General features: G+C 39.3%; 1 protein-coding gene across 6 annotated transcripts; it reads right to left on the bottom strand.

Moving 5' to 3' along the window:
• Positions 1-26,250, bottom strand: LOC113171662 (rho GTPase-activating protein 29-like). 6 transcript variants are annotated; one of them, XM_026374187.1, is made up of 22 exons: positions 26,087-26,250; positions 25,042-25,421; positions 14,687-14,830; positions 11,495-11,591; positions 11,253-11,325; positions 10,946-11,006; positions 10,190-10,339; positions 9,501-9,565; positions 9,279-9,389; positions 8,956-9,036; positions 8,359-8,529; positions 8,091-8,228; positions 7,341-7,528; positions 6,199-6,368; positions 5,503-5,637; positions 4,929-5,027; positions 4,053-4,216; positions 3,549-3,737; positions 3,272-3,409; positions 2,842-3,074; positions 2,114-2,414; positions 1-1,912 (listed from the first exon to the last, which is right to left on the bottom strand). In XM_026374187.1, the coding sequence occupies exons 2-22, from the start codon at positions 25,328-25,330 to the stop codon at positions 740-742; spliced, it is 4,170 nt and encodes a 1,389-aa protein (XP_026229972.1). In that variant the 5' UTR covers positions 25,331-25,421; positions 26,087-26,250; the 3' UTR covers positions 1-739. The 6 variants fall into 6 exon arrangements, with proteins under 6 accessions (XP_026229972.1, XP_026229971.1, XP_026229970.1 ...); XM_026374186.1 differs by having other exon boundaries at positions 1-1,915; XM_026374185.1 differs by having other exon boundaries at positions 4,914-5,027.
• Positions 26,251-27,396: the final 1,146 nt, after the last annotated feature.

The raw sequence follows: 27,396 nt of genomic DNA on the forward strand, positions 1-27,396 counted from the left end.
AACAGTTTAAACCACATTTTTAATTTGCAGCAAGAACTGTTGCATGTCATTTTTATCTGTAGTCACAATACTGCAGTAAAATTACTGTCTGAAACATGCAGCATTTATGAATGAATACAAAAACGTAAACAGATACATAAGGCTTGAATACTGAGAAATGATGTACCAATCACAGGCTACAATGGACACGTTTTAAAAAGGTAAAAATGTTAAATTCTTTATAATTAAGAACATCTTGTTAAAAATACTTCAATTCCTTGAGGAATAAAATACAAATCTGAGAAAAGATTTAACATTAAAGGCAACATTAGAATTGAACCTGTGTTAAGTGCATTGTGTGATTACAATAAAATATAATTTTATAATAAATCAAACACTGAAAAATGATAGGCTTATAACTCTTTAAAGACATAAATCCATTTGCGTGGTTGGCATATTTTCTGACATAAGAATCAAGGCTTCATCTCTTCGTTGTTTTTAAAACATGCTGGCGTCACAATTTCAGGCTTCACACTTTGCTTTGTTTGAAGCTTCCACCAACCACTGTTGACACTAACAACATGTAAAATAGAGCACATCAATACTTACAATACTTCTATGTTTGTTTTTTTCCCCACAGACCTCCATTTTCTCTCACTCTCAGCTTTTTCATAAAAATGTTTTTTTCCCTAATATACAATATGGCACAGATACATGAATATTTACAGGTACAAATTCTTTTTTTTGTTTTTTTTTTTGGTCAGACAAAATGAGCCTCTCTGTGCTCAAGTTCTTGCAGCCGCCAAGGTCGTTGTCTTTGGTAGACAGGTTTAGTCTCATTGGGGCTGAGGTCATCAGGACTGCTTGGAAGTGGAGACTGGGGGGGTGAAAGGGTTGAACAGGTCGAGACCCCGGGGTCAATGGCGCTGTCAGTGGAGTCCTGTGTCTGGAGCCGTGTCTGTGGGGGGCTTGTAGGGGCAGGGCATGGGCTGACTACCTGAACAGAGTTGATGGGGGTTAGCGAGGAAGTGGTGGTGGTGGTGCTGGTGCTGGAGGTAATAGTAGTAGTCCAGTTTGGAAGTGTACTCGCTCTGCTGTTAATGGAAACTGGAGGCCTGTAGAAGGTTCCAGGGGGAGGTTGCAGAGTCCTCGGTGCCCTAAGTGTTAGAGGAAGGTTGGGTAAGCTGCTGGACTCACTGACTGAATTGTCTGTGTTATTTTCCCTTTTAGATGTCCAGTTAGGCTTGACTGGCAGTGTGTAGGGGCTGTTGGAGAATACTGTGCTCATGCTACTTGTGGTAATGGCCACAGAGGCAGTGGTCACAGCTGAGTTAACAGTGACAGGCATTGTTGCCTTCACAGGTGGCACTCCAGCACTGGCAGATGGCAAATTAGCAACAATCATAGCAGTTCTGGGTGTAACATCATAGTGCTTGTACTTCCTGTCCCATGTCCTTCTCTGCATTGTCTGTGTGTCAATAAAAGGGGTGATATAGTAGGTGCTAACCCTCGATGAGCCACTTTGGCGAACCTTTTCTGGCTCTGGTATCTCCTGTATAGTCTCAGTAGCAGGGTCCCGCTCTGCGGAGCTTGTTTCAACATTAGCAGCAGTGTTTCGATTATTTCTCTCGCTGATCTGGGCGGGAGCAGGCAGGCGTTCCAGTGGCATGCTGATTGGTCGAGACACATGTCTAGTGCGAAGAGTGCGCAGCTGGACTTTTGGCGCCACATTAGAAGTAGATGGGATGGTTGTGCTGGGACGGCCAAACACCAACGTTGACCTCTGGACTTCTCCACTAGATGTCTGGATCCCATTGAGTGTATTCAGGGCAGAGACCTTTGTTCTGTCTGTTCCTGGCTGGACCTCATCCACCTCATCCAGGATGTGTGAAGATGGGATCACTGATGAGTATCTCTTATACGCTTTGGTACTCTGCTGAGACATAATGAACAATTACATCTATGCATCATGATGCATGCAGTAGTCAAAGAAGAAGATTTTAATTTTGTTAATGATTCTTGAATAATTAATCATTTTTCACAGTTACAAAAGAAAAAGGCACTTTGTTAAAGTTGTCACACATGAGAAAAGAGTGGAAAAATGTATCTTTCATTGTTTTTGAACCTGCTTCACCTCTTTGATGTCTGTAAGAGATGTGGAGTGTCTGTTGAGCCTCTGCAGCTTCTCAAGAGGGGTGAGTCTGGGGGATGACTGGCCAGTTGTTGCAAAGTCAGAGCCAGACAGGGGCGATGGGTCAAAGACGGTTTTGAAGTGTCGCACAAGCAGCTCCACCATCAAGGCCTGGTAGGGGTAGTCCACCAGGGAAGAGAGAGACACCTCTGCATCTGTCTGCCGTGGCTTCACCAGCGTGGGGCCAAAGATAATGCCCAGGTTGCTCGCAGTCATTTTGTTCTCGTCTGCTTTCTCTGTCACTCTGTGTCAGTAAAGAATGGATTTAATTAATAAAAAGACATGTCGGGTAGTTGTCTAAATAAATACAGTTACAAGCAGCTGTTAAATTAGTTTTTTGCCATGTGATGATCTAAACATCTTCAATTAAATAAGGACAGCAATGTCTAGATAAGTAAATGGCCAAGTTTAACTATGAATGAGAGAAACTGAACATTCATTTGAAAAATATTGGTGCTTGTTTATTTAAAAACCAAAAGAAAAATACAATACTATAAAAAAGTGCCCTACGTTTTATTTGCTTTGTATCACTTCCTTTGGGTTATGGGGAAGTTTGTGTTTCCCTTTGTGTCTTATGAAGAAGTCTCCATATCAGTGTATTTGAACAGAAAGTAAAAGACAAAATAAGTACAATGAACTTGCTTCAAGTATTTCTTTGTAAGAGCCCTTACATGTTTAGGTGTGTTATAAGGTAGCGCAGAGTCCTGTAGTTAGATGTAGGCAGCTGGCGGAGCAGATCTCGGATCTTGAAAAGGACTCTGTTGAGCTGGATGCTCGGCCTGCCTTTCTCTCCTGCCTGGGTGTTTGGAGGTTTATCAGCTTCTTCCACTATTACTCTCTGACACTCTTTGGACAAGCCGATGAAGTCGTTGTAGTATCGATACAGAATCAGTGGTTCTGGTAACTGCTCAAAAGAAAGAATCATATGTTTGTTGTATTAAGAAGCTACCACTGCATGTATACTTATTTAAATTGATATTTAAAGTCAAAATAAGTTCATTAGGGTAAAATCAAACTGCCACTTATTGCTCTTCTAAGATGGTAGAATGACAAATGATCCTGTAGTTTTTGGACTGTTTGGTAAACATGTATGAGGCCCACCTGTCTCAGATAGAGTTTGAGGACATTGCTGATGTCATGGGGCGAAAGGTCAGACAGCTCAACTAAGTCCTGCCCATTTTCAAATGCCTGACAGAGTTTCTCTACACGCGATTTGGCACCATTTACACGGTAAATCCCCTGTGAGAAGAAAATAGGCACATGGATCAGTATATTTTTACTATGATGACAATATTCTGCAAGCATGACATATCCAAAACATGACCTGATACTATATGATAGTCATTAGTATTCTATCAAAAAGAACTGAAAGCTTTACCTTGATATTGAGAGCACGACTCTCAATCTCAGATGTGCACTTCTTGATGATAAAGGGGATACCATCTGGGCTGTTTTTTGCTGCCTGGCCAAAGTCGATACCAAACAGATGTAGTCTGCCTTGCAGCTTTTTGTGGCCACACTGAATAGCAAGTGTCTCTAGACACTTCTTATGGCAGGCAAGGGAGCACTGGAGAGACAATCAAACAATACTGATTGCCAGATAGGTAGATTTTAATTCAAAATTAATTTTTTTTCTTACTAATAAAACACAGATACAGCATATTTCTTGCCTCTTAAAGAGTGTACTATAAAATACTGAACATAGTCATCTGCAGTTGAAATAATAGGATAATAAAATAAATCTGCTAGGGTATTAATGTACAGTATATATATGTTAAAAATCGACTTCCTCCAATAGCTTAAAAAAGTTTCATAGCTCGCTAATCTCTGCTGCACCTAAGCATTTCTACAATTAATTACAAAATAATAAACATATTTTTACCTCTTCACACTCAGCTCCATGGAAGACAACCAGGCTGTCACATTCCCTGCACTTAGATGGAGCTCTCAGTTTTCTCAGCTTGTGGGTTTGAGCAGCTTTGGACATCTGAGCGTTTCGGAAAGGGCCAGGAGAACTGGCTGTCTCCGTCACCATCTCTGCCAACCCTAAAAAAACAGTACACCTGATGAGGAACCTGACAAACGAGCCAGGTGACATCGTGCAAGTCCTTGTCAGTAGGGCCACTGATTTCAGTTCAGCAGAACTGAACCACATATAACATAACCTGTGATAATGTACAGGACAACAAATAGTAGCTTAAAGTAATTTAGATTATCTGTTTTTGAATATTAACAACCCAATTCAGAAAATTCATAAATGTAAAAGACAGTGGAAAGGTGTAAGGACACACAAAATATATATGAAGTTAGTTGAATGACCATATTTAATAAAAAAACAAACATTCTAACACACTTTTACATGTAAAATATCGTAAACTGCGAAGAATCTGATCAAACAGAAGAGCTTGTGCGCTGTCTCAATTCGACAGTATACAAAGAGGCCAGCATATAGGAAGTGTAAAGCAAGCTAGTATGATCCCCATTTTTGAAGTTGAGGTGAATGTAAAAGTAACTTGATCTAAGCAAAATTCACCACAAAGTCAGACAGTTCAACATTACTATGTATTCACGAGGTGTATAGTGATCTCTCACTATTTCTCCTTCTCTTCCTCAACTTCCTTGTCACATGACACAAGGGACACATGATGTTACTGCACACACAAGTCCAAAATCAGTATACGTATTAACATGCATCTAGTTCACATAAAATAATTATAGAGACCAAACCAACACACATACATACACAAAAATGATGTACCATTATCTGAGGGTGATGGTGGCTCCCTCTCATCCAAGTCATCAGCAGAAGACATGGTCCCAGTCGAGGGAGTTCTGGGCAACCGACGCTTGAAGTCACCTGCACAAATAAATGAAAATGATTTTGGAAATAAGCAGCTTCAGTGACAAGGGTCCAGTTTTACTAAAAACTGGCACAAGGACAACACTGCAGAGTTGTAGTAAGAAGAGATGAGTTAGACTGTTCGAGTGCACATATGTCCATTTAATGTTGAATACTTCATAACTTTGCACAGTATAGCGTTTAGTTTCAGTTGCAAGGGGAAGTACATTAGGACAAGAGTAGCGTTTGGCATGCAATGAGGAAGTTCCACAAACATTATAAAAGAATAAAACGCATTATGAGAGGCTTTGTTTGGATATCGAAAGCTGGCCATTTTCTCTTTTCTGTTTATATTTTTTAGTAAGTGATATAAATTTGGTGTTGTCACAATATGGTTTTTAAGCTCACCTTCACATTTTTTGTGTCCTTGCCTCAACTTTCAGTCCTTAAATATCTTTAAACTAAAAAAAAGCTTACTGGAAAACCGTCATACCTGGACTGGCAGTGGGGGAGTCCATGGACCTCGATTCACTGCTCCCTCCAGCACTCTCTGAGTCACTGCACATCCCACCCTGGCTCCCCTGACTACTGGAGGCCCAAGTTCTGAGTGCGTTCTGGTTTCTCAGTGCTGCAAGAAAACATACCACCAGTCACAAACACAGTAAAACAGAGAAACTCAGCTAAATCACAACTGATATTCTTATCATAAATAATGGTTATTTCAGGGACAACCTGTCACACAAATATTCCAGACTTATGATGAGTGAATGACTCAAACTATTTTGACTTTAGTCCTGAGAACATTTCCATGACTCAGATGACGGGGTAAGTCCCTGAGAAGATCATGTAAAGACACGGGCAGGTCTGAAACAGGTCTGCCAACAGAACCTGCAGATATCCAGAGTAAGTAAATACAGTGGCAAGAAAAAGTATGTGAACCTTTGGGAATTTGGAGTCAGACCTCAGCATACGGCATAAGCCTTTTTGTGGTTGTTCTAAATAAAGACATGAAAGATCAGAATCACATTTTATGACAAATTTATGCAGAAAACCATAAAATTCCAAAAGGTTCATATAGTTTTTCTTGCCACTGTACAAATGGCATCCATGCTTGACCCGTCTGTGTTGAGTCCAGAGGAGTACCTCAAGTAAAACTCCACATGTACAGCATATGCACCTAAATATGTACCTCGTATGTCTGTGCTGTTGTTAGACCCCTGATCGCTCATCTTCGCTGGCTGGTGAAGAGGATTGTCCGCTTCATCTCCACTCAGCACGTCACCAGAATTGACTGATGCCTGTGACAGGTTGCCATGCGAGGAATGAGTGCTACCCACTGACCTTTTGTTGAACAGAAACCTGGGGAAATACAGTCAGCATGTGATGAATATAATGAATATAACGGCAAGAATCATTTCTATTGTCCCAACTGTCCCAAAGCTTTTATTGTTATATACAGCGTCTATCTCATGAGGCTTAACAGAACTGTTTATTAGCTCCAGTAGCTCGATCACTACTTCACCAAGTAACGTTTTAGGCTTTTCCAATCAAGGCAACTGTTATGATTTGTTATGGGTAACTACCAAAGTATTTTGCAAACACTGTCATATAGGCATTATTGAGAACGAAATAAAAAATAAGGAACAGAAATTGAAACTGGTCAAGCCTAAAGACCACTAAAACCTTTTGGGTCATGTTAAATTCATTGGTAGCTTTACAATAATGGAAGTACAGGCTTGTGATTGATGCTTTACGGTATCGATAAGCTATAGCAACATTAATCATCTTCCCATTAACCTAGTGTTAAGATAGTAGTATTTCTTATTTTCTTAATGGTAGTGTGTGTGTGTGTGTGTGTGTGTGTTTTGACAATCTAAGTAGAGTCTCAGGGACAGCTCTAACCCTGAGCCAAACTCTCACGCTCACAATCTACCCTGCTGCATTCAGCCTGCACCACAGATATTTCCTGAGGAAGGGCAACATATTCAACACACATTCTGTTTCTCTTGGTTCTCTCTCTCTCTCTTGCTCGCTCGCTTCCTCCCACTCTGACTCACTGTTACCTTCACTGAAAAAGGAACTAAGCAACTTTTAAATGGTTGGAAGAGAAATATTTCAGTTGTCTAAAACAGAATTTTAAACACAATGAATTTCTAGTATTTTAGTTGCCTATGCAACATTTTGCCTCGTGGCCAAACTATTTAAAGTACTTTAAACCATCATACAGGAGCGTTTCGTAATACTTTCACACAGCTGAGAAGCTTAAGTCTGACTTAGCAGATTTCCAGTTCATGTTTTGCACAGCAGTTTTAAAGCTACAGAGCTGAGTACCTGGTACTATCAGAAGAGATGGAGTCTGACTGGAAACGCTCTTTGGGTAGATTTCTGGGCAGACTCCGGACAAACTCAGCAAAGCATTCACCCGGTTCATACAACTTGACACTCTCACTATGGGCCTGGTAGTGAGTAGGGAGCGACACAGTCTGTGCCTGCTGCATCTGAAACCAGTTCACTGTCACCTAAAGAATGGCAGATTAAAAGCTGCATGAATGCACAAGTAAGTGAATGACTCACTGACCGAATGAAAGAATAGGCAAATGGATAGATAAAGTGGCATATAAAAAGAACTACAAGCAAAGAAACATTGTTGTATGAACGGTAGTTCCTATTCCTCCCAGGCGAAATAATCTAAATATTTTTTATTAAAAAATATCTAAATGATGAGAGAAAAAAGAAAGAGAATCTAACTAAACTTTCGGTGAAATCACCATATGTCTGAAATCAGTTGTCATATCTTAATTCTGTTGACACCATCTCCACATCCATATTAAATAAAAAATGTAATTATATAGCATTGATATGTCAGCCCAGAATAAAAACAAGGGATAAGGTAGCATATTAGGTTACTGGAACATCTTAAGTAAATTTCTGTTCATAATTCATTTAATAATATAGGACTATTTTATATAATAAAAAAATCAGTCATTGTATTAAAAGATCTAAATGCTATTGGACAATCCGGTTTCCTCACAGCTCATTGGATTTTTGACTGACTGCTTTTATTATGCATTCTCTACTCACAGCTTTGAGTGTGAGGTCACACTGGTAGACCAACTCTCGGATCTGTGTGAGGATGGTGTGCTTAGAACTGGCCAGATCTATTCTCCTGACGCCTGCGTCAGCCATACAGGTCTGGTACTGGTCCTCAGCCTCCTCCACCTGACCAAAACAATGAACAGAGAGAATAGTGCGATGACATAGAGGAAATGTTAAGTGAAAAGAATGCACATGAATTTACCTAAAGTGCACTGCTGTAAAGACAGTGCCTCTTGTCCTCTCCTTTACTTACCTTCTGCAGAGCCTCCTCCTGCAGCCTCCTCTTCTTATCCAGCTGTTTGTTAGCAGCATTATTAGCCTGTTCCTCCTGGGAGCGATTGGTAGATGAGTGGGCTTTCTGATACTCCTCTTTCCTCTGGGCCTTGAGCACTCGTGCTTTACGCAAGGTCGCATGTGTCTCTTGCTGCCAAAACCACAAAGATCAGTCCATGATTACATTTGAGGTAGGTGTGCAACAGTTGATATAAATATAATCTGACTCATATTAGGGGTTTATCAGCCCTGCATGTACAGTGACACAGTAAAGTCTGTAAACACTCATCGCTAAACACTGACAATTTGTGCCATTATTAATCTAAGGCACTAACACTGCTTAGCCTTAAAAGTTACATAGACAATTCCTTACTATTACCATCCCAGAAGTAAATTCTAATATGCCAATTAAAACTTTACAACATGCCTTTGGCAGGTTGCATGGCATGGGGTTAACTATTCTGACATTCAGAATAGTTAACCTTGTAACTCTCTGACATTTATACTGTGAAATGTTGATAAGATGGAGATGTGAGCGACATAAGTGAGAATCTTATGGCATGCATGTATGAAATACCATTTTCTTTTGCTCCCTCTGCCACTGCTCCTTGATTTCTTTCCTCAACTTGTCCAGTTCATTCTTACGGGCCAGAAGAGGCTGAGAACAGATGAGGTCAACAGTTAATGTTGAAGCTAATTCTCAAAAGGTTCACACAAAAGACACGACATACTGCTGGTAAATATACCACAGATGCTTGTGCCCTGATCAACAGGTATTTATACAAAATATTATTACATGAGGAATGTAAACAACCAGTGTTTTGAGGGTGGCTAGAAGCAATATAAGGTAACAGACTCATGTGCCTATGTGGGCTACAGTGTTCTTCTTGTCATGCCTACCTGTATAAATTTATTGGTTTGAAGAGCCATCGTAGTTTGAAGAACCAGCTGGTTGTATTCTATGTCTTTCTTGAATGTGGAAACGTAAATATCACTAAATGGCATGTAGTCCTAGAAAGAATAAATAAATATATTTATGTCATTTAAAGTATGTATTTTAATAAAACAGAATTACACATTACCATTGAAAACAATTGTTTTCTAAAATGGCTTCTCAGTTACCTGTTGACTGGCCATTGTCTTTGCAGATTCAGCCATTTTGGCATAATTCTTAGCATATTCAGTATCTGAAATAGAAAAAATAGACAAAGGACAAGAAATTATTTATTTACAATCACTCATAACACATACACACAATCTCACACAGATTACTTACAAGCAAGCATGTGGTTTTAGGTCCAAAATAAACAAATAACATCTTAATAAATGCACAGGAGCAGGACCATGTTTGATGCATAGTTGAAGCACACTTTTACCGTACTGTGCATGGACAGAAAAAGGCCGATTTAAAATTTGTAAATGCCTTGCTTAATATGGATGCTTAACATAATCCCTATAACTACTCTCTATTTTGATGATGTTTGTCTTTCTGAACTGACTAAAAGGCGTTTCCTTCGTGAAAAACGTATTGCCATGACTAAGTGTCTGTGGAGTGCTGCCACCTCTAAATTAACAGTCAGAGGAATATGATGACTCAAGCGTCTATTTACAAAATGGTGCTTCTATAAATGCACATATAACTCTGAATAACTTTTTAGTAACTCCACTGAAACAGAACAAATTATTCTTTTTAAACAACAAAATTACAGGTCAGACAACGATCACATCCTGTCTCATAATATTTAATATAATGTTCTTGTGCAGTAATCCTCTAGGTCACAGGTGCATTGTCAGCAATCTCAATGTCTCACCCATGGCCAGTCTTTTCTCCATCCAGGCCAGAAGGTCTTTGATATACTTTGACGAGGCTTTAGCGTAGAGTAGTGCAGATTCCACACCACTGTCATTCTTTAGCAGGATCAAGTCCACCTCTTCCTCCCGTGACAACGGCACCTCTGGGCCTGTAGAGTCAGCAGAAGAGACACACATACCAAAACAAAGTCAGGCAAAACACATGGCATCAACAAAACTGGCCAGTACCAGATTGATGTGTGTTCTATAATCCCAACAGACGTGTGTGGGAGAAAAAGGAAGAAACACTGAGATAATTGATGTTGACAGTGTAGGAGGATATGAAAGTGTTGGGAATTTTTTTTAAACAGTCCGACAACATTATTTTCTCTTTATTGGTTACAATGTGATACACCTCTCCCAGCTGCCCGCCATCTGATTTTACACAAATCCCATGTGTTTCCCATCCCACACAGAGCTCCTCCTAAACAGGCAAGGAATGTCAGATATGTGGACGGAGAAGGGAAAACGAGCAGCTAGTATGAAAAAAGCAGCAGAAATAACAGGGGTGGAAGTAGAGGTTTAGGGTGGGTCTACCTCAGGCATTCAAGAGTCCAAAGCCTGAATGACTCAGTTAACTCTTGAGCCGACACTCCGGCAAGCCCCCTGGCTATGAAGCCACTATGAAACACTAATATAAAGCAGCTATTAATAGCTATTGAGGATTAATTTAATTTACATCTGAAGGAATATGATTGAATGTGAATAACACTTACCCACAAGGTCACTTTTCTCTGAAACGTATACCTCAGGATCAACAGAGAGGTTGTCAAAAGACTGCAAAAAAGATTTCATTTTTTAAAAAGGAAGGAATAGCAGACATACAGTCAAAGACGTCAGAAGCTGCTACGTTAATTAAGTACTGAAAGCAACTCTTTGAGGCTTTTTTTAAATTGAGGCGTGGTAAAATTGCTGCCTTACAGTAAAGTGCACCCTTTTGAAAACCACCATGTTTCAAAACAAAGCTTTGAAAAACAAACAGCTGGCATAAAAGGTAAGAACAAAACAAAAACAGTGTCTCACCCTGCTTCTCTTGGTCTGGGGGATCCCCAACCCTGGGCCACTGTCCACATCTCCCATAAGGAAGTCAGAAACTCTGAGAAGCAAATGTGTAAATGAAGTGCACGTCAAAAGCACAGTTTGATATGGTGAAACTGGTAATCTAGTCATTAAACTAGCTGAAGTAAGCTCCACTTTTCCTGACTATTATACAAAATGGTAATAAACCTTGTGGTGGTGAAAAGGGTAACAAAAACTGTACTCACACATTGCCGAACGTGAAAGCCAAAGTGTCAATGGATGTGTTTATCTCACTAAAAACAGCTTTTTTCTTTTCTGGGTTCACTTCCTTGAAATCAATGCCTGTGTAGAATGATAAAAAGACACAAGAACTTAGGTCAGAATAAGACTGTTAAAAGACTGTTACAACCCAGTTTATTTAGACTCAATCATTCAACAAAAGATATTTACACAATGGGTTATACACTATGTGAGTGGCTCAGGGCGTTTTAAAAATCAATATCAAACACATTAAATAGATCAAAAAAAAAAAAAAAAGGATATGCAAGTAAAACAAACAGCTATAATTTATTTTGAAAGAAACAACTATGAGTTAATTGCAGATTGAATTCATGTACTTTGGTCCACGACTTGTTTTTTGTTTTCTTGTTGCAATCACAATCAGTTGAGAGTCTTAACTGCTGGGTTCCTGCAGGGAGTGGTTTATCTCCTCTACAACGGTAGGTTGTTTCAAGTAAGGGATGACAGACCAAAAGTCAAACTTCCTGAGCACAAGATCAAGGGTTTTCAAGAAACAGGTATGATAACAGCTTAAAACCACGTCCGTTACAACAAAAGCAGTTAAAGGCAATAACGTGAACAATTTAACATGTTCCTACCAAATCAAAAAGTTCTTCTAGAACAGCTTCAAGGATGGATATTCAAGGCATATTCAAAAACAGTCCCAAATCTTCCCTCCTTTGTTCCAACGTGCTGTAATCCCATAGTTCATCTTTCATGTTGATCGTGCAAAGAAAAGGCGATCACTCGTACATTTTCTCTGCTTTGGGATGTATTGACAGCACACCGTGCAACAATTCAGAGCGGTAAAGCCAGCAAACATTAACAAATCTTCATGAACGTGTACACAGCGCTTTTCTCCTCAGGAAACGGTTTACTCAGCAAGAGGACATTTGCAGAAAGCAATCAGAGGAACCAAAGACACATGCAGTGAAATCCGACTAAGCTGAGTACTTCCTGTCTGCCCCGCAACAGGAAACACACAGCTTGAGTTCTGTGACATGTAACACTATAGACAACCATGACAAGGCTTACCTTTTCACTCTTTCCCTTTTCACCTCGGTACTGTTATCTAGTAACCAGGAGCAGAAAACCTCAAAAATGTAACCCAGTTAAAAAGCTCAAAATAGTTCCACTTCCTAGACTTCTGTCTAGCTTTTGTTCATTTTCTCTTCATGAAAACAAATTCAATCCAGGTTGGTTATGGCTGGGTAATTGTAAATTCCCATCTTATGAAGAAGGACAGATGCATCATGGAATTCTCTGCTGTAGACGCAACCCCGTGTTCCAGGGAGACCCTTTTGGACACCAAAAGAAAGGAGATGCAGTGGTGCGAGTCTCCCTGCAGTGCACCTCCCTGGCCCTGAATGCTAGAGTACAACTCTGCGCTGACTTCTTCCTCAGGACATCCTGTGGGTCTCATAACAATGATTCCAGAGCTCTGCCCCCCTTGTCGCAATTGAAGTATGGAAACTGCATCATTCAAGTACAGGGGCCATGGTTTTCTCACAACTGAATTGTAAAAGGGATAAGAAAATGTCTTCAATGAGCTAATGCATGTTTGAGAATTCTCTGATAAAGCCGTCTTGAAATAACCTTAATAAAGGTTGAATGGAATGAAACTGGTTTATTAGTATGGGGGGCTAAAAGAACAGTAGTATTGAAATGTAGAAACACTACATTTATTACTGTAAATTCAGTTAGTTGAGGACATTTATTGCAATGTGCTGCTGTTTTTAGTCGGAGGAGAAAACTTTTTACAAAGACACATTTCAACAATTTTAAGCATGGGTGATAAAACAATAATTGTCTCTGTCCATGATGAAACACTATGCCCTATGATCAAGTTCCTTTTCCAGAGTGCTCAAAATGTGTCTAGTGTTATATTAAAAACAACAGACAAGAGATTAGCCTGAGTGGATAACGTCTACATGTAAATTGCTTTTGAAACTGGTCAGGCAACCATGTGTTTAGAGTGGGAGGAGGAAGAAGGATTTTTTCTATTAAGTTCTGGCAGTTGTCCAAATGCCCCAGGTGTCATGACCGAGTATCAAAGAGCAACATGAGTGAAGAGACGATACACTCACAAGACAGTAAGGCGCACAAGGCCTGTTATCATCTCACCCTTTGAGTTTTTATCTCTGACATATCACTGATTCATCCCTCTTTCAGTCTCTCCTCATTCATCTTTTTTCAGTCATCCTCTGCTTTGCTGGCTGTGTCAGTATTGTTTTACCTACTGGCCATTAGAAATAGTCCAGCAAGGGAGAGGAATGATGTAAAGCACCCCCTTGTGGACAGGAAAATTTACAAGTCTCCGCTTGTTCCAACCAGATATGCAACTACTGCATTTAATGCAGGACTAAGTAACAGAGCTTAAAATACAAACAACATCACACTATACTGTCCTATTCTGCAGTAGCACCAACTGTTGAAGTGGTTTGATTTTCCAATATGTACAATTAGTATACCAGATTGCACAGTACTTAATGGAATCATTGTGTGCGAGTTAACATAATGACTGGGATTACTGTCTAATCTTATACTGGATCTCATTTGTTTTCTATTTGCATTCTAAGCATTGTCAAAGCCAGACATTCATTCTTGAGGTTTCTGAAGGAGTAGCTCAGAACTCAGATATTAAGATGGAGCAGGTAAGCTGTCAGACAACCCTTAACTTACAACACAAAGAAAAAGAATGAAGAAATGTGGGTGTGCTTGGGAGACAAGCATCTTGACAAGGGGCCTCAATGGTCAGTGAAATATGCAAATTACAGTCATGTCTCCACTATAGAAATTCTTGTTTGCAAGTCAACTGAACACCTCCCCTTGCTTTACATTATCCTTCGAGCACATTAACTCATGAGTTGAGATATATTTTGTTTGTATTTATTCAGGGGATGGCAAATGGATCTGTAAAAGAAATAATTACCTCTCACTGTGACCTTTTAGAAAAGTCCAGGCCAACTTTAATCAAGCAAAGATCAATAAAGTATTCCTGAGTCTTTTTCACATGGTCTGAAAGACTGACATAGACCCTTATCCTGAACCGGTTATGCAACACAAGAATAACAGACATCAGAGTATCATCTGGGTGCCTGCATGTGTTTACCTTTAAGTTTGTGTGTGCCCATGCATGGTAGTGACTAATTACCCACCTTTCACCTTAGCAATAACTGTTCCAGCCGCTCCCAGAATCTCCGCCGAGTTAAGTGTCTGGTGTTTGCCAATGACAGCCTTGAGAATGTGGACTAACTCTGCCAAACGTTCCTGCACCACCTCCTGAAGGCCTTCCAGACTTTCTGGACATAAAAAAAAGAAAAAAAAAAGAGAGAGAAAGTCAGTCACCACCATCACATAGCATCTTGAGTCATAGATTAGCCAGCGTCAAATTCATTTCTGGCATTTCTTTTGTCATTGCCACACACAATTCTTGGCCAATACCAGTCATTTTGAAACTATGAAACTATGCTGTCATCTTTTGTCTAATCTAGACAATTCCCTTCAGGGCAAATAAAAAAACAGTATGCTCTATTATGTGTTATCTGTGTGCCTGGTTGTGCCAGATAAAAAGTGGAAGACAGAGTTGTGGGTAAGAGACAAGTGGCAAACTCAGTTGCATGACACTACTGTGTTGCAACATCTATTCTGTTTCTTACAAGCAGAAAATGACACCATGTACAGCGGAAGTGGTGCGTGGCGTCACGTTGTGTTGTATGTTTTGAAAACAGGTTACACTGTAACAATCCCACACCGGTGTCAAGTGATGAATACAGTGATCAAGTGCTTTTGTGGTCATAAATGAAGCAGAGTCAATCTTGACAGTTAGAAAAATGCCCTAGTTAAAATTCATTTTATCTATACAACAGCTGTTGCATCACTGACTTTGTGGTTCATGATAGAGTTTAAATTTTACATTTATGTGACACTTCACTGTTTCAGCACTGAAGAAATACAAGTGTTGTTCTGAGTAGAGATGAAGAAATTAAATTTCAGAGGTGACTGAACTAACCATTGTGCAAGTACACCAGTTATGAGGCAATCAGCAGATTGTGTGTCAAAAAAAGCTGAGGAAGATCTTGCATTTCTCTGTTGCCAGTGAGGGTTCAAAATATCATACTGAGGAGGATAAGAAAGTACAAAATGTGATTATGTGATAAAAGACATGCTTTTTTTGGCAAAGGGTTTACCATATATGGCCTTCACTGCTTTATACTGAAGATCCACAACATAAAAACACTACACAAACACAAAAAAACAAGAAAAGACAATACAATTGCAGACATGAAATTTTTTTTTTCAATAGACAAGAAGGGAATATAGTTGGTGTCCTAGTCTGATGCAGGTTAATTAGCAGAGGTTCTGCAAGATGGCACCAGACAATAGGTGCGTTCATGTCTAACTCACTGTTTTGGAAGAAGCAGAAACACCAGCTGGAAACAGAAAAGTCATCTGTTTTTCATCAAGGCCAACCCACCAGGCACCAGAGTGAGATGAGAGAAATTACTGAAACGTTAAAAGGAGGGAGTGAAAATGAGAGCCTTGGTGGGTGTGCTATCCTTCCTACTACTTCCTTATACAGTGGCAAGAAAAAGTAGGTGAACCTTTCGGAATTTCATAGTTTTCTGCATTAATTTTTAATTAAATATGACCTGATCTACATCTAAGTCAAGAGTAATAACAAATATAATATACCTAAAATAATAACTAGTAGAAAAAGTATGTTAACTCTTGGAAATATGACCTCAAAAAAGCTGTCAGGTGTTAGAATAAGTTAAGGAAATTAGTTTGGAGGTATGGACTAGAGCTACTTCGACTGACAAAAAGCACTTTAACTTTTTGAGTTTGAGAAGAATACGCTTCTGTGAGCCATGCCTCACCAAAAGGAGCTTTCAGAGGAGCTATGATCAAAAATTGGTGATTTACAGTGTTACAAAGTGATGTCAATTCACCAGTCTACAGTTAGGCAAACAATCTACAAATTGAAACATTTTGGGACTGTGGCTACTCTACCAAGAAGTGGGCGGCCAGTCAAAATGACCCCAAGAGCACAACAAACAGTCATTAATGATGTAAAGAAACAACTCAGAGAGAGAGAGACAGAGACAGCCAAAGATTTGAAGGCATCATTGGAACTGGCTTACGTCAGTGTTATTGAGTCTGCAGTAAAACATTAAATTAGCAGGGTGTCTATGTGAGGACACCACGAAGGAAGCTGCTGCTTACTAAAAAGAACAGTGCTGCCTGCTTTCTCGACCCAAATAGAGAAGCTATGGAACGAATTGAAGAGAGCCACACATAAGATGTCCAAAGATAATGACCAACCTAAACCAGTCCTGCCTGGAAGAATGGGCTAAAATTCCTTCTGAACAATGTGTAGGTCTGATCCACAGCTACAGGAAGCGTCTGCTTCCACTAACACTAATTTATGGCTGGCTGATGAAACATGGTAGACAAGATAACCACAACAGAGACATAAGCTCAGGCCATCTGCGATAGTATTTCACAACTGCATAGAGATTAACATAGATACTACACAAGTTACAGGTAAAAAAATTTTCCCCACACAAAAATCACAAAATAACACAGGTAATACCATTGTCCAGTTTACTGGTCTAAAGCCAACTGATCCATGTCCCCAGCTTCCACCCTCCCCCAGGATTAGAGAAAAGATGTCCAGTAGAACAGAGGGCTCACCTGCTTGCCTGCCCCAGGGCAAGAGGTCTGTGACTCTGCAAAAAAAAACACTTTGAAGTCCCCCTCGCTTCTAGTACTGACAATTGGCCTTCATTAAAAAACCCTCCCCTACCTTTTCACCCTCCTTTCCAGCTGTGGCCATGTGGGTATTTCTGGTTAGCTCACTGGTGTTTGAAGCTTTTCTTATGAAAGACAGTATGTGGTTTGGCCTTTAGAATATCTCCTAATGAAATGCACACATTTTTCACTTTGCATGACAAGTAGTGCATTAATGAAGGTGCTAATATGGAGTCACAGCAGTAAAGTTTGTTAGGATTACCCATTTCCCTTTCCTCCAAAAAGAAAATAATTTAATTAGACTAATTAGTTCTTTAGAAAAACTAACAGGACACAAATTGCGAGGTAATAACAACGGCCATGATGTTGTGGCAACAAGGACACAGTGAAGTTCTGAGCCAAAAAGGCACTTTTTTCATGGACTAGACTTTTCATGGACTTATTGGCTGTATCCTTTGTTTACTGTCACTCACTGCCAGGTTTCACAAATAGCCCCGCTGTATAAAGTCTGAACAATGTAATGGAGAGGCACACACAAATAAAAAACCAGCAATTTCAATTAATGATATACACACTGACAGTGACTTTTCAGTGAAGAAAGAGCATGTCCATACTAAGGAGAGCAGAACTTTATGCAATTACTCTACAGACATTTTGCATCACACCTCAAGAATACAAGTAAAAGCAGTCCAGATGCTGTATAAACTTCCTACAACAAATCACAACAAATGCTATATGTTCTTACACAGAGCTTTTAAATAAAATTCAAGTTTATTAATTATTTTATTTAAAGACAATAAAACTGATTTTTTAGTGTTAAAAGTAGACTAACTAGTGAACATGGCTTAACTTTTCCCTTTGTGCATATATTTTGCAGCTCAGCCTGAAATTAAGCTACTTAGATCTCTAATTACAGTCAAATTTTAGTGACAGCTCATACTGATCAAGATCATTGTTGCCATTTGAATTGTAAGAGGGGATCGTTGCTCAGCACAGCATGAGACAACTGAGAGAAAGCTGGTAAAAATCAGTGGCGGGTGGTTTTGTCACAACAATGGCATCAAAAGGCACACTGGAAATGTGCTGGTAATTGTGGGGACCACGGCATTGTCATGATAGAGATAACAGCACACAGACATACGTGTAGAGCCAGTGCCACTTTGTTTAAATAAAGACGTCGTGTCAATCCTATCACAGCTAAAAGTAGCCTTATCTTTCCTTACTGTAGTGTGATGACCTGGTGTCCCAGCCAAGCTTCACCCTCTACCTTCTTCATTAATTTTCAGATCAACACCTACCTTTCTTAAAAAAAAGAATGAGAGTGAAAAACACTAAAAATAGTTTCAAACTTTCAGACTACCTAACAACACACATTAATTTAACAAACAATGAACGAGTATGCTTTTCCACTTTATATATATCATATCAAAAAATAACATTGTGTGTACAGTACAAAAAAAAGGGATAAGTGCCGTTGAAAAGGTTTCTTCATTTACCATATTTCAATAAAGGTTTTTTATGCCGTTTAATGAAGCACACCTTTCGTTTTCAATGCAATGTGCAAACACAAAGTGTACAACATTGCTTCTAGGAAGGTTCATCATGCATCAACACATCTCCAAGGGTTGTATTTTTTGATAGACCAATTTCTAGAGGAAAGAAATTACTTGTATATGGATGAACCACTTTTGTTCTATAATATAATAATACTAACAAGTTTGTAATATCAGGGTCATCGGGTCATGAAAGCAATAGAAAAATGAAAATCCATCACTACTGAGTGCTTGTGAAAGTTTGAAATCACTGTATGAATTTCACTAGTTTCCACCTTTACAGCATTTTTGCAAAGCACCGGTCCAAAATAATCCACATATATGCTGTCTATCTGTATTTAGTTTGTTGCAAACAATCTTTGAGAAAGATTGAGCATTTTTAATACAATGCAGTAGCTCAAACATCTTCCTTTTAAATAAATGTCACCTCTTAAATTACTGTGTGTGGGAGGATCCTATTGTGTCTCACTGTGTGTCTCGGGTAGCGAAAGACCAATCTAATCCAAATCTTCAGGTGGCCTAACAGAGGTTACAGCCCCTGCTCCCCCAACACTGATAACAGCAGGCAATCAACTGGCCTGCCTAGACATGCAATCTGCTCGACATGAAGCAAGCCTAGGCAAGTCTGGTGACAGCGCTGCTTGGGAAACAGCTGCAGGCTTCACTCAAAGGCAGAGGAAGTAATTTTTCTCCATCAGCATCCCACCTCCACCTCCTCTTCTCAAGAACCAGGTAGGGCGACAGATTTACACTTGTTGCATTATTTCAGCAGTGTTCTCAGTCGTCAAGGCCAAATACAACAAATGGAAACTGCCACTTTTAGTCCTTTCAATAGAACAGAATAGAAACCAGGACTAAATAAGCTACACTTCCTCCACAAGCCTTGTCAGTCAAACTCCACAAGGCCAGAAAACATTTAACACTCATTGTAACAGACTCTGCTTGCATTGCTGAGCTGCCTGCAACCTTATCTGCAACAGGTGGAATTGTTTGGCCAGGATTCCATCCCCAAACACCAATTTCCCCCTCTGTCCAAACAAACGCTGCATTGCTGGGTTGCCTGTCCAGTTTTCCCATACCTTGTTTGGAGAAAGAATAGGCTGCAGACATCACACAGACAGTAAACAGCAGGGACTCCATAAACAGCTACCTGCTCTCAGCCTGTTAATGGACTACACCCTGTGAGGTCTGGGCTTCACAGTCAGGCTAATTGTTGTTACACTAAATAGCATGTTTAGAGGACTTTACAACAGGTGCACAACAACTTGAGTCAACCATGTCTAACAAGTGTCAGCTAAAATAACAATCTACTTTATATTCTTGTTTCATCTTTACAAAACTGTAAATAGGGCTGCAACCCTATTCCTTTCATTATGACTATGACAACCGATTGATAGTCAGCTCTAACAGCGTTAGACATTTTTAAGGTAGCAGTAGCAAAGCTTGTACTGTTAAGAGTTTTATTCCACATGCACATCTATAAATTACTTCACCTTGATTAGTTGGCAGTTGAAGGTTTTACAAATAAGCCCTCACATACCTGAATGAATGACGTCACTTACTACAACATGGGAATGTGTGTTTTACCGTCTTGAGCAAGAGGAATGACTCATTCTTTGCGATGTGTGAATTAAGGGAATTTGTTGAGACAGGAATGATTGTGTTTTGTTGTGTCTCTTAATTCAAAAGCTGAGCAGACGTAACTTTTTTAATATTCTACTAAAAAAAAAACTGGCTCACAAGAAAGTTATAAATTTTAGCAGGTCTGTCCAATCACCACCAAGTGACGTGCCCCTGCTAGCAGGATCTCCACTGGCCAATCTACCCCTCGCCATGACCAATGTCCTACACAAACATCCAGAGCCCATAACCATAAATCCCACCCCAGGAAACACAGCCCAACCACAAGATTGCACAAAAACATCCTTCAGCATCACAGGGGAAAGTTAGTGCTCAACAAATCTCTCCTTTCTTTCTCCTAAGAGCAGCAGGCCATTAAACCATTATGTGCTAGAATTTGGCTTTTCTCTCAATTGAAGGCACCACCCGCAAGTAGCCACTTCAGTTGGCACATGGGCACTTGTGTAAGAAGCAGAGACATTTGTGGTGGCTACTGCTGTGTATATTTTTCAGGGTGTAGTGGTGGCTTTTACGGGTGGTAAAATCCGTAATTTTAATCTCTCAGTAGATTTTACAAACTAAACATTGTAGATGCAATTAAAATGTTATATACCCATTTTTGAGCTGAACAAGGCAATGAATAAGCAACTTTGCTGAAATCATTATAAAAGATATAAACAAGCTGCTGCCAGACTCCTACTAACCACGTTCTTAACATTTTTATAATATCTAGTCTGCCTTTCTGACAACGTCACAGTTACAGGTTGGCACTGTGAAACACTGAGCAATGCGGTTTAACTGGAGTACAGCCAGATGTTATCAACGTCGCAATGATAACAGTGAAAAATGCCACAGTTTTAATAGTGAAGCTATGACTTGAGTCAGCTTGACATGTTCCTCCTTGTTTACAGGCATTTAACACCTCTTCTCACAGCACTATAGTATATGAAGCACACTCTACAACAATGGGAGGATCCAAAGTTTATGTGGTCAAACAAACAGAACATATAGTGTGTAAATACGGTTTCTATGCTGTGAGATGTTTGTTTAACACCTGCTTCGTGTTACACCCAAGGCTAAAATAATTCTAATAATAACAGTAATAATAAGCTGGATTCCCTTGAGCAAAGCCACTTTAAGGAATTAAAACTTTAGACACTGATCCACTGTTGTAAAAAAATAATTTTAAAGTTATTGGTTTGAGCCCCTGCTGGCCTGAACACTATCCATAACCTCTACCGCACATTTCTCAACACACATTCCTAAACTTTTTTGGCTTGATAGTGAGGGTGAACCACTGACTTACTTTACCATTTGAAAATTTTTAATTTTACACATTTAGGGAAAAAAAAAAAACATTTGAGAGGCAATTTGCAGTTGTTTTATTCCTGTGTGGTCACCAAAATGAAAGCAAAATAAAAATGTAAAATAACTAAGTAACAGGCTTTGTGCTATGAATGTGGCATTTTGTAATAGTAGTTTACCAAGTGAGTTCTGTGTTGTATACTCTAGATGCCCGACATACACAGGCTGCACTTCCACCAGGCATCATTTAGTCAACATATTTATTCATGTAAACAAAGTGGCATTTAATCTGTTTCGAGAACTGAAATTGTTACCCTGGGATATCCTAGAAATAGGCCCAATTTTTCACATTTCACACACAAAAGACAATTTTGAGAGGATAATCAGAATAGTAGATATTTACGCATATCCAAATTTATTTCACTGTAGTATATCTGATAGTATTTTATAGTAAATCTCCCTCAGACTTACCGTTAGTCTATTGAAGGCACTATAGCTACAAGTGAACATTTGTTCTAAAGGAATGCGGAGCATGCAGGAGAGTGGGGGGATGGGAGGGGGACAGCAGCTCGGCTGTGTGTAGAGGACTCCTTTTTCATCCCGATTATAACCATTAACCAAGCTCTCTTGAGCAAAGCAATACAAATTCCAGTGAAAACTTCAAGTTGAAGTAGATATTCTATCATAGTTTTATATCATAGTATATAAGTATATATATAATAGTATAGTATATAAAAAGTGCTGTACAATTACCGCTCTTGTATGATTACTATTAGAAGCTTGACACATTGACATTAGTGGAATCTGAGACACACTATGTGTAATTCAGTAAAGACCAACAGAGATATTCACACACAAAATCTGAATTGACAGAGGGGGTTGATACACCATTATATACAGACATTTTAACTAGAAAATAAGTACAAACAAAACATACAACCTCAAATGTATTCCTTGCATTGCACTATGTGACATTCTTCTCTCATAACTGAGTTATCAGAGAAAGCATAAATCTAGTACCTCAATCTGACCCTGGTGAATCTGTCAGTGTGAAGTTGTGGGTGTGAACGCAGCAGGTCTGCTAAGCACCTTCCAAGCTAAACCCTCCACAAAGTTTTCTCTGCATGAGAAGCAACGTGACACACTGAGTCAAACCAAAGGGAATACAAGCCTGCCAGATCTCAACAGGGCGCACGTCTTTCAGGGAAAAAAAAGCATTGTGTCAGCTTTCACACAGAACTCCAGTAACAGACCTTTCCAAAGATGAAAAGAATAACATGAGAGCTGGCATGTGCCCCGCTAATCTCCTCCCCACTACCCCCACAACCTTGCTGCTGCAGCTTTCCTCATCCACATGGAGACGTGTTGTTGTCAAGCTGTTTGTCTTTTCCACACATGCTGCTAATCACAACCGTACAGCAACATAGCAAAGTTTAACCTCGCCCTAAACCAACAACTTTGGAAATACAGTGTATATCCCCATTAATTCTGTGCATTCATTAAAGAAGATATCATATAGCCATGCTGGTGGTTTGAATTAAGTGTAACATGTAATTCAAGATGCTTTCTTCACCTATATAGAATTGAACTGAATGTGTATTTTACAGTACAAATTAAAAATATATAAAAGTCAGCAAATCAGACTAGGCAGTAGACTGTAATGGATAAACTGAAACACTCACCAAAGTGCATAGTAAACACTGCTTTAACTGATGTGCTTATACAAACAGACTCAACAGTAATGAAAATGACACGTTTACTAAACCAAATTTAACCACATTCTAGTTGTACCATCTTGCCCAAGTTATTCCAATAAACCACTTGTGTCTCTGTATCTGATAACTGAATTACATGAGGCCATATGGTATGATTTCATCCCCACCTGCTGAATAAGAGTCTCTGTAAATGGGGAAGGCAAATAACCCAAATGTTTTTGCGATGGGTCAGAGCAACACTCAGCACGACACAAGCCAAGGCTCACTCCTCCAGCTAGAGGAATGACTAAACAACTCACTCCCACTGCCAGACCTGCAGTAGGACCCCAATGTCTGTGTGTGCGCGTGTGTGTAGCTGAGAGTCTTTCAGCAGTTCAGTAGGAGCAGTAGCAGTTGTAACAGTGACCATTATTCTACAGAAGGAAATAACTTCACTCAATTACAACTTTAACATATAAACAATTATTTAATTTACTAATTAGTAAAATTAGCCCCTTTGGGATGGATGGGCAAAACAGAAAATTTCCTGATGTCACTGTGAACTCTAAGAACTTAATATTTTCACACATTTTCTATGAGTCAAAGCTAATAATACACAGATTGACTGAAACTAAGAGTAGTTGCACCCACACAATAATACACTGTAAGTGTGTCTAGGTCACTGTGAAATTTTGTTAAACACAAGTTTGCATTTGTGTGGGTAGAGTGTTTGTGTGTGTCTGCAAACAAGCACCAAGCCATCAAAACCAAGTGAGAAAAACAGAAAGAAAGAAAGCAACCGGGGTCTTCTCCTCTCGTGTGCTTGTGTGTATGTAGTTGGATGTGGGTGGGTGTAGTTATTAAGACGCTAACAAGACTACAAGCCCTCCAGCATGTTAGCAGTGAGGCACACTATAAACTGACACTCCACAGGTGGTTCTGGCTGTCTCTCACAATGGCAAAGTTGATCTGTAATTATCAGTCTGGAACATCACAAAAGCATACTGAGCATTGCCTGGCATCCCATCTAAAATACATTACAGTACAGCAATAGGTGCAACTATGGTTTATAGTTTTACGCACAAAAGGCATAAAAAGTGTGGGATATCCCATCTCTCTGTCAAAGAAAGATGTTCACTGTAATATTGTTTAAAAAGCTAAAAGTGTGTTCAGAATTAAAGTATTCAATCATGACTGCTGTGGACAACGGGTCAAACAAAAACATCACATCTTGTTAATGAATTCCCAGCATGTCCACAACTGAACATGGAGCAGAGAACAGCAGTTACCTATATCATCATTGGTAAACATCAGGGTTTAGAATAGGTGTCATAGTTCAAAGAGAAAGGACTTTCTACACAAACATAGTAAAAGTAGGCAAGTGAAAAGTGCACACACACACACACACACACAATATAACTATATCTTTATAACCCCATAAGAATGCAATCCATAGATTGATGATGCATTAGAAGTATAAGAAAATCTATTTTCTTCCTTCTAAGTATGTAATTTTATTTTGCTAAACCGTTCCAACCAAACAGTCCCTCCACAACACCTCTGAATTTCAGCTTCTTCTGAACTCACCTTTACTCTGAAAAGCATCCTTGAGGTTCAGAAGCACATCAGCAAACCACCGTACATCATTCACCAGCTGCATTACATACTCCGGGTCCACTCCTGGTGCCCCAGCCACACTAGATGCTAGCCCTATGCTGCTCAGGGGGTTGCAGTTCTTAGAGGTGCGGCCCATATCCAAGGTATTGGTGGATCCGGCGGACACAGATCTCATGTGGGGTTTGGAGAGGTGTTGTGGCAAACCCTGGGTGTGCCTTGTCTCACCGCCACCACTGCTGCTGCTGCTCTTCCGTATCATCCCAGCAGTCAGTGCAGCTGCCACACTTTACAGGTGGTACAGCAGGCCACTTAACCCCAGATCTCGGCACCTTGTCCTGGTCCCTGGACAGCTGAAAGACAGAAAATGAGGGGTGTGATTGTTGTGGGTCTTCTCTGCCAAACTCCTCACTGTTTTGTATACATGAAATGATGTACAATGTACAGTAACGACACACACCAGACGAACTAGAGTTTAACTGCTGACTGGACCTAAAATCTATTTAATTCCTTTAAACTAACAAATTCACCATACTTACAGTTAACGTTGCTTGTCTTAATGTACATTTTTATAGAAACTGCGTCTCTGACATCAACTACTGAGTTTACAGTAAACATATTTTGTGGTCCCATGTAAGTCCTTTAAATGTATGTAAATGTAATTTGATTTCAAATCAAATCAAGAAAGTTGGTTTATTAACCAACCATGGCTGTAATGCTAACTAACGTTTTGTTTGCTAGCTTAAATGAAGAAAAAGCATTTCATATCAATATAGAACTAAAAAAACACTGCGATTAATTTTAATAAAAACAAAATACTAGCGAAAATAAAAAGGTAACCTCAAAACCATATCGTTAACTGTGGGACTTTCTCAGGAAATACCCTTTTTCGCGACAGCTTACAGAGGAAACTGATGCTGCTCCAGGGCGTTAGTTAACGTTAGCTTAAAAACTGTCGACCCGGGTCCGAAACTGCTTCGCTGGCACAGCCAAAAAAAAAAACGCTATTTCAACTCACCTGCGCGGCAGTTTAGCGACATAATGCCCACAATATCCAAACAAAGTGTTGCTTAATAAGAGCCGTGAACACCCATTAGAAAGAAATGCAAACTCCAGCAAAGGAACAAAGTTGTCCGCTTTAAGTCACTGTACATCGACAAGTAGCGACTGTCGGCGACTCGCAAGTCAATCGTAATTTACGAGTTGGTTTGTCACATGACCCCCGAGGCGCGTTTTGATTGGCTAGCCCGTGTCAACGGAATGGAGCTGTGATGCCTTCAGGCCCTGGAGGAAGTTTTGCTTTTATAAATAGTTCTCAGATTCCAACTTGAGTCATCTATAATTAACTTGCCAATACAGTGTGGCGTGGCTTTATGGAATATATGTTACGTTTAAGAAGATTAATTAAACTAAAGGTCCTTTGTGATTCTAACTTTTGGTTTCGCCCACATAATGTTAAAGCCTATCATCACACTATCGTACTATGTCAATTGAATTGGGTTTGTTCGGACGACCCATGAATGTGCCGAAAAACACTTATTCAGAATAACACAATAACATCAGATGTGGCCAAAAGAATTGTCCCACAGGTTTATAATATATAGAAATACCTGTAGATATGGCAATTGGAATAACTGTGTGCCCCACCTTAAGTTGTAATATACAAGTCTTCCTTTTAATTTATTATTTTTTAAGCCTTCGTCAAGGATTCCTCATTTATCAAATAAAATAAATCATTTAATCCAGACCTTCACTCTTATAAAAAATACAGATTTAACAACATTTTGCACAAAGACCAAGGGACCATATGCAACTTTAATGTTTACAATACTTCTAGTAGTTCCACTAACAAAGCTAATATATTTCATGTGTAAAGTAACATCTTTACTTTGGTTGTAGGATCATAAATTGAGGTAGATAAACTTTTATATTTTAGACTATAATACCTTCATTTTACAGCTTTTCACACATCTGCACTGGAACAAATGACAAATTATCCCTACTTAGGCTCCTTTTAACTTTTGATCAATATTTATTGCCCCAAATTCGACTTAAATTTGAACTTACAGAGATAGAAAAGAAGAAACCCCTTTCAACTATGTTGCTCTGTCCTACTTCTACTAACCTGCTTCTTGGTTTTATCAGCTGGAACTTGTTATGTTGGGGTAATGTGTAATGTGAGAATATGGTAACATGGGGAAACTGAAAAAAAGAATTCCACCTTCATGGTTAATCAGCGTTCATATTTATTTTAATATACAAAAAGATGGATGAATTCTCATCTAGTTTATATTTCTAAGCATTTCAACGCACAGTTACCAACCATTC

The sequence above is a fragment of the Anabas testudineus genome, chromosome 17 (genome assembly GCF_900324465.2).
Source record: "Anabas testudineus chromosome 17, fAnaTes1.2, whole genome shotgun sequence".
NCBI lineage: Eukaryota > Metazoa > Chordata > Actinopteri > Anabantiformes > Anabantidae > Anabas > Anabas testudineus.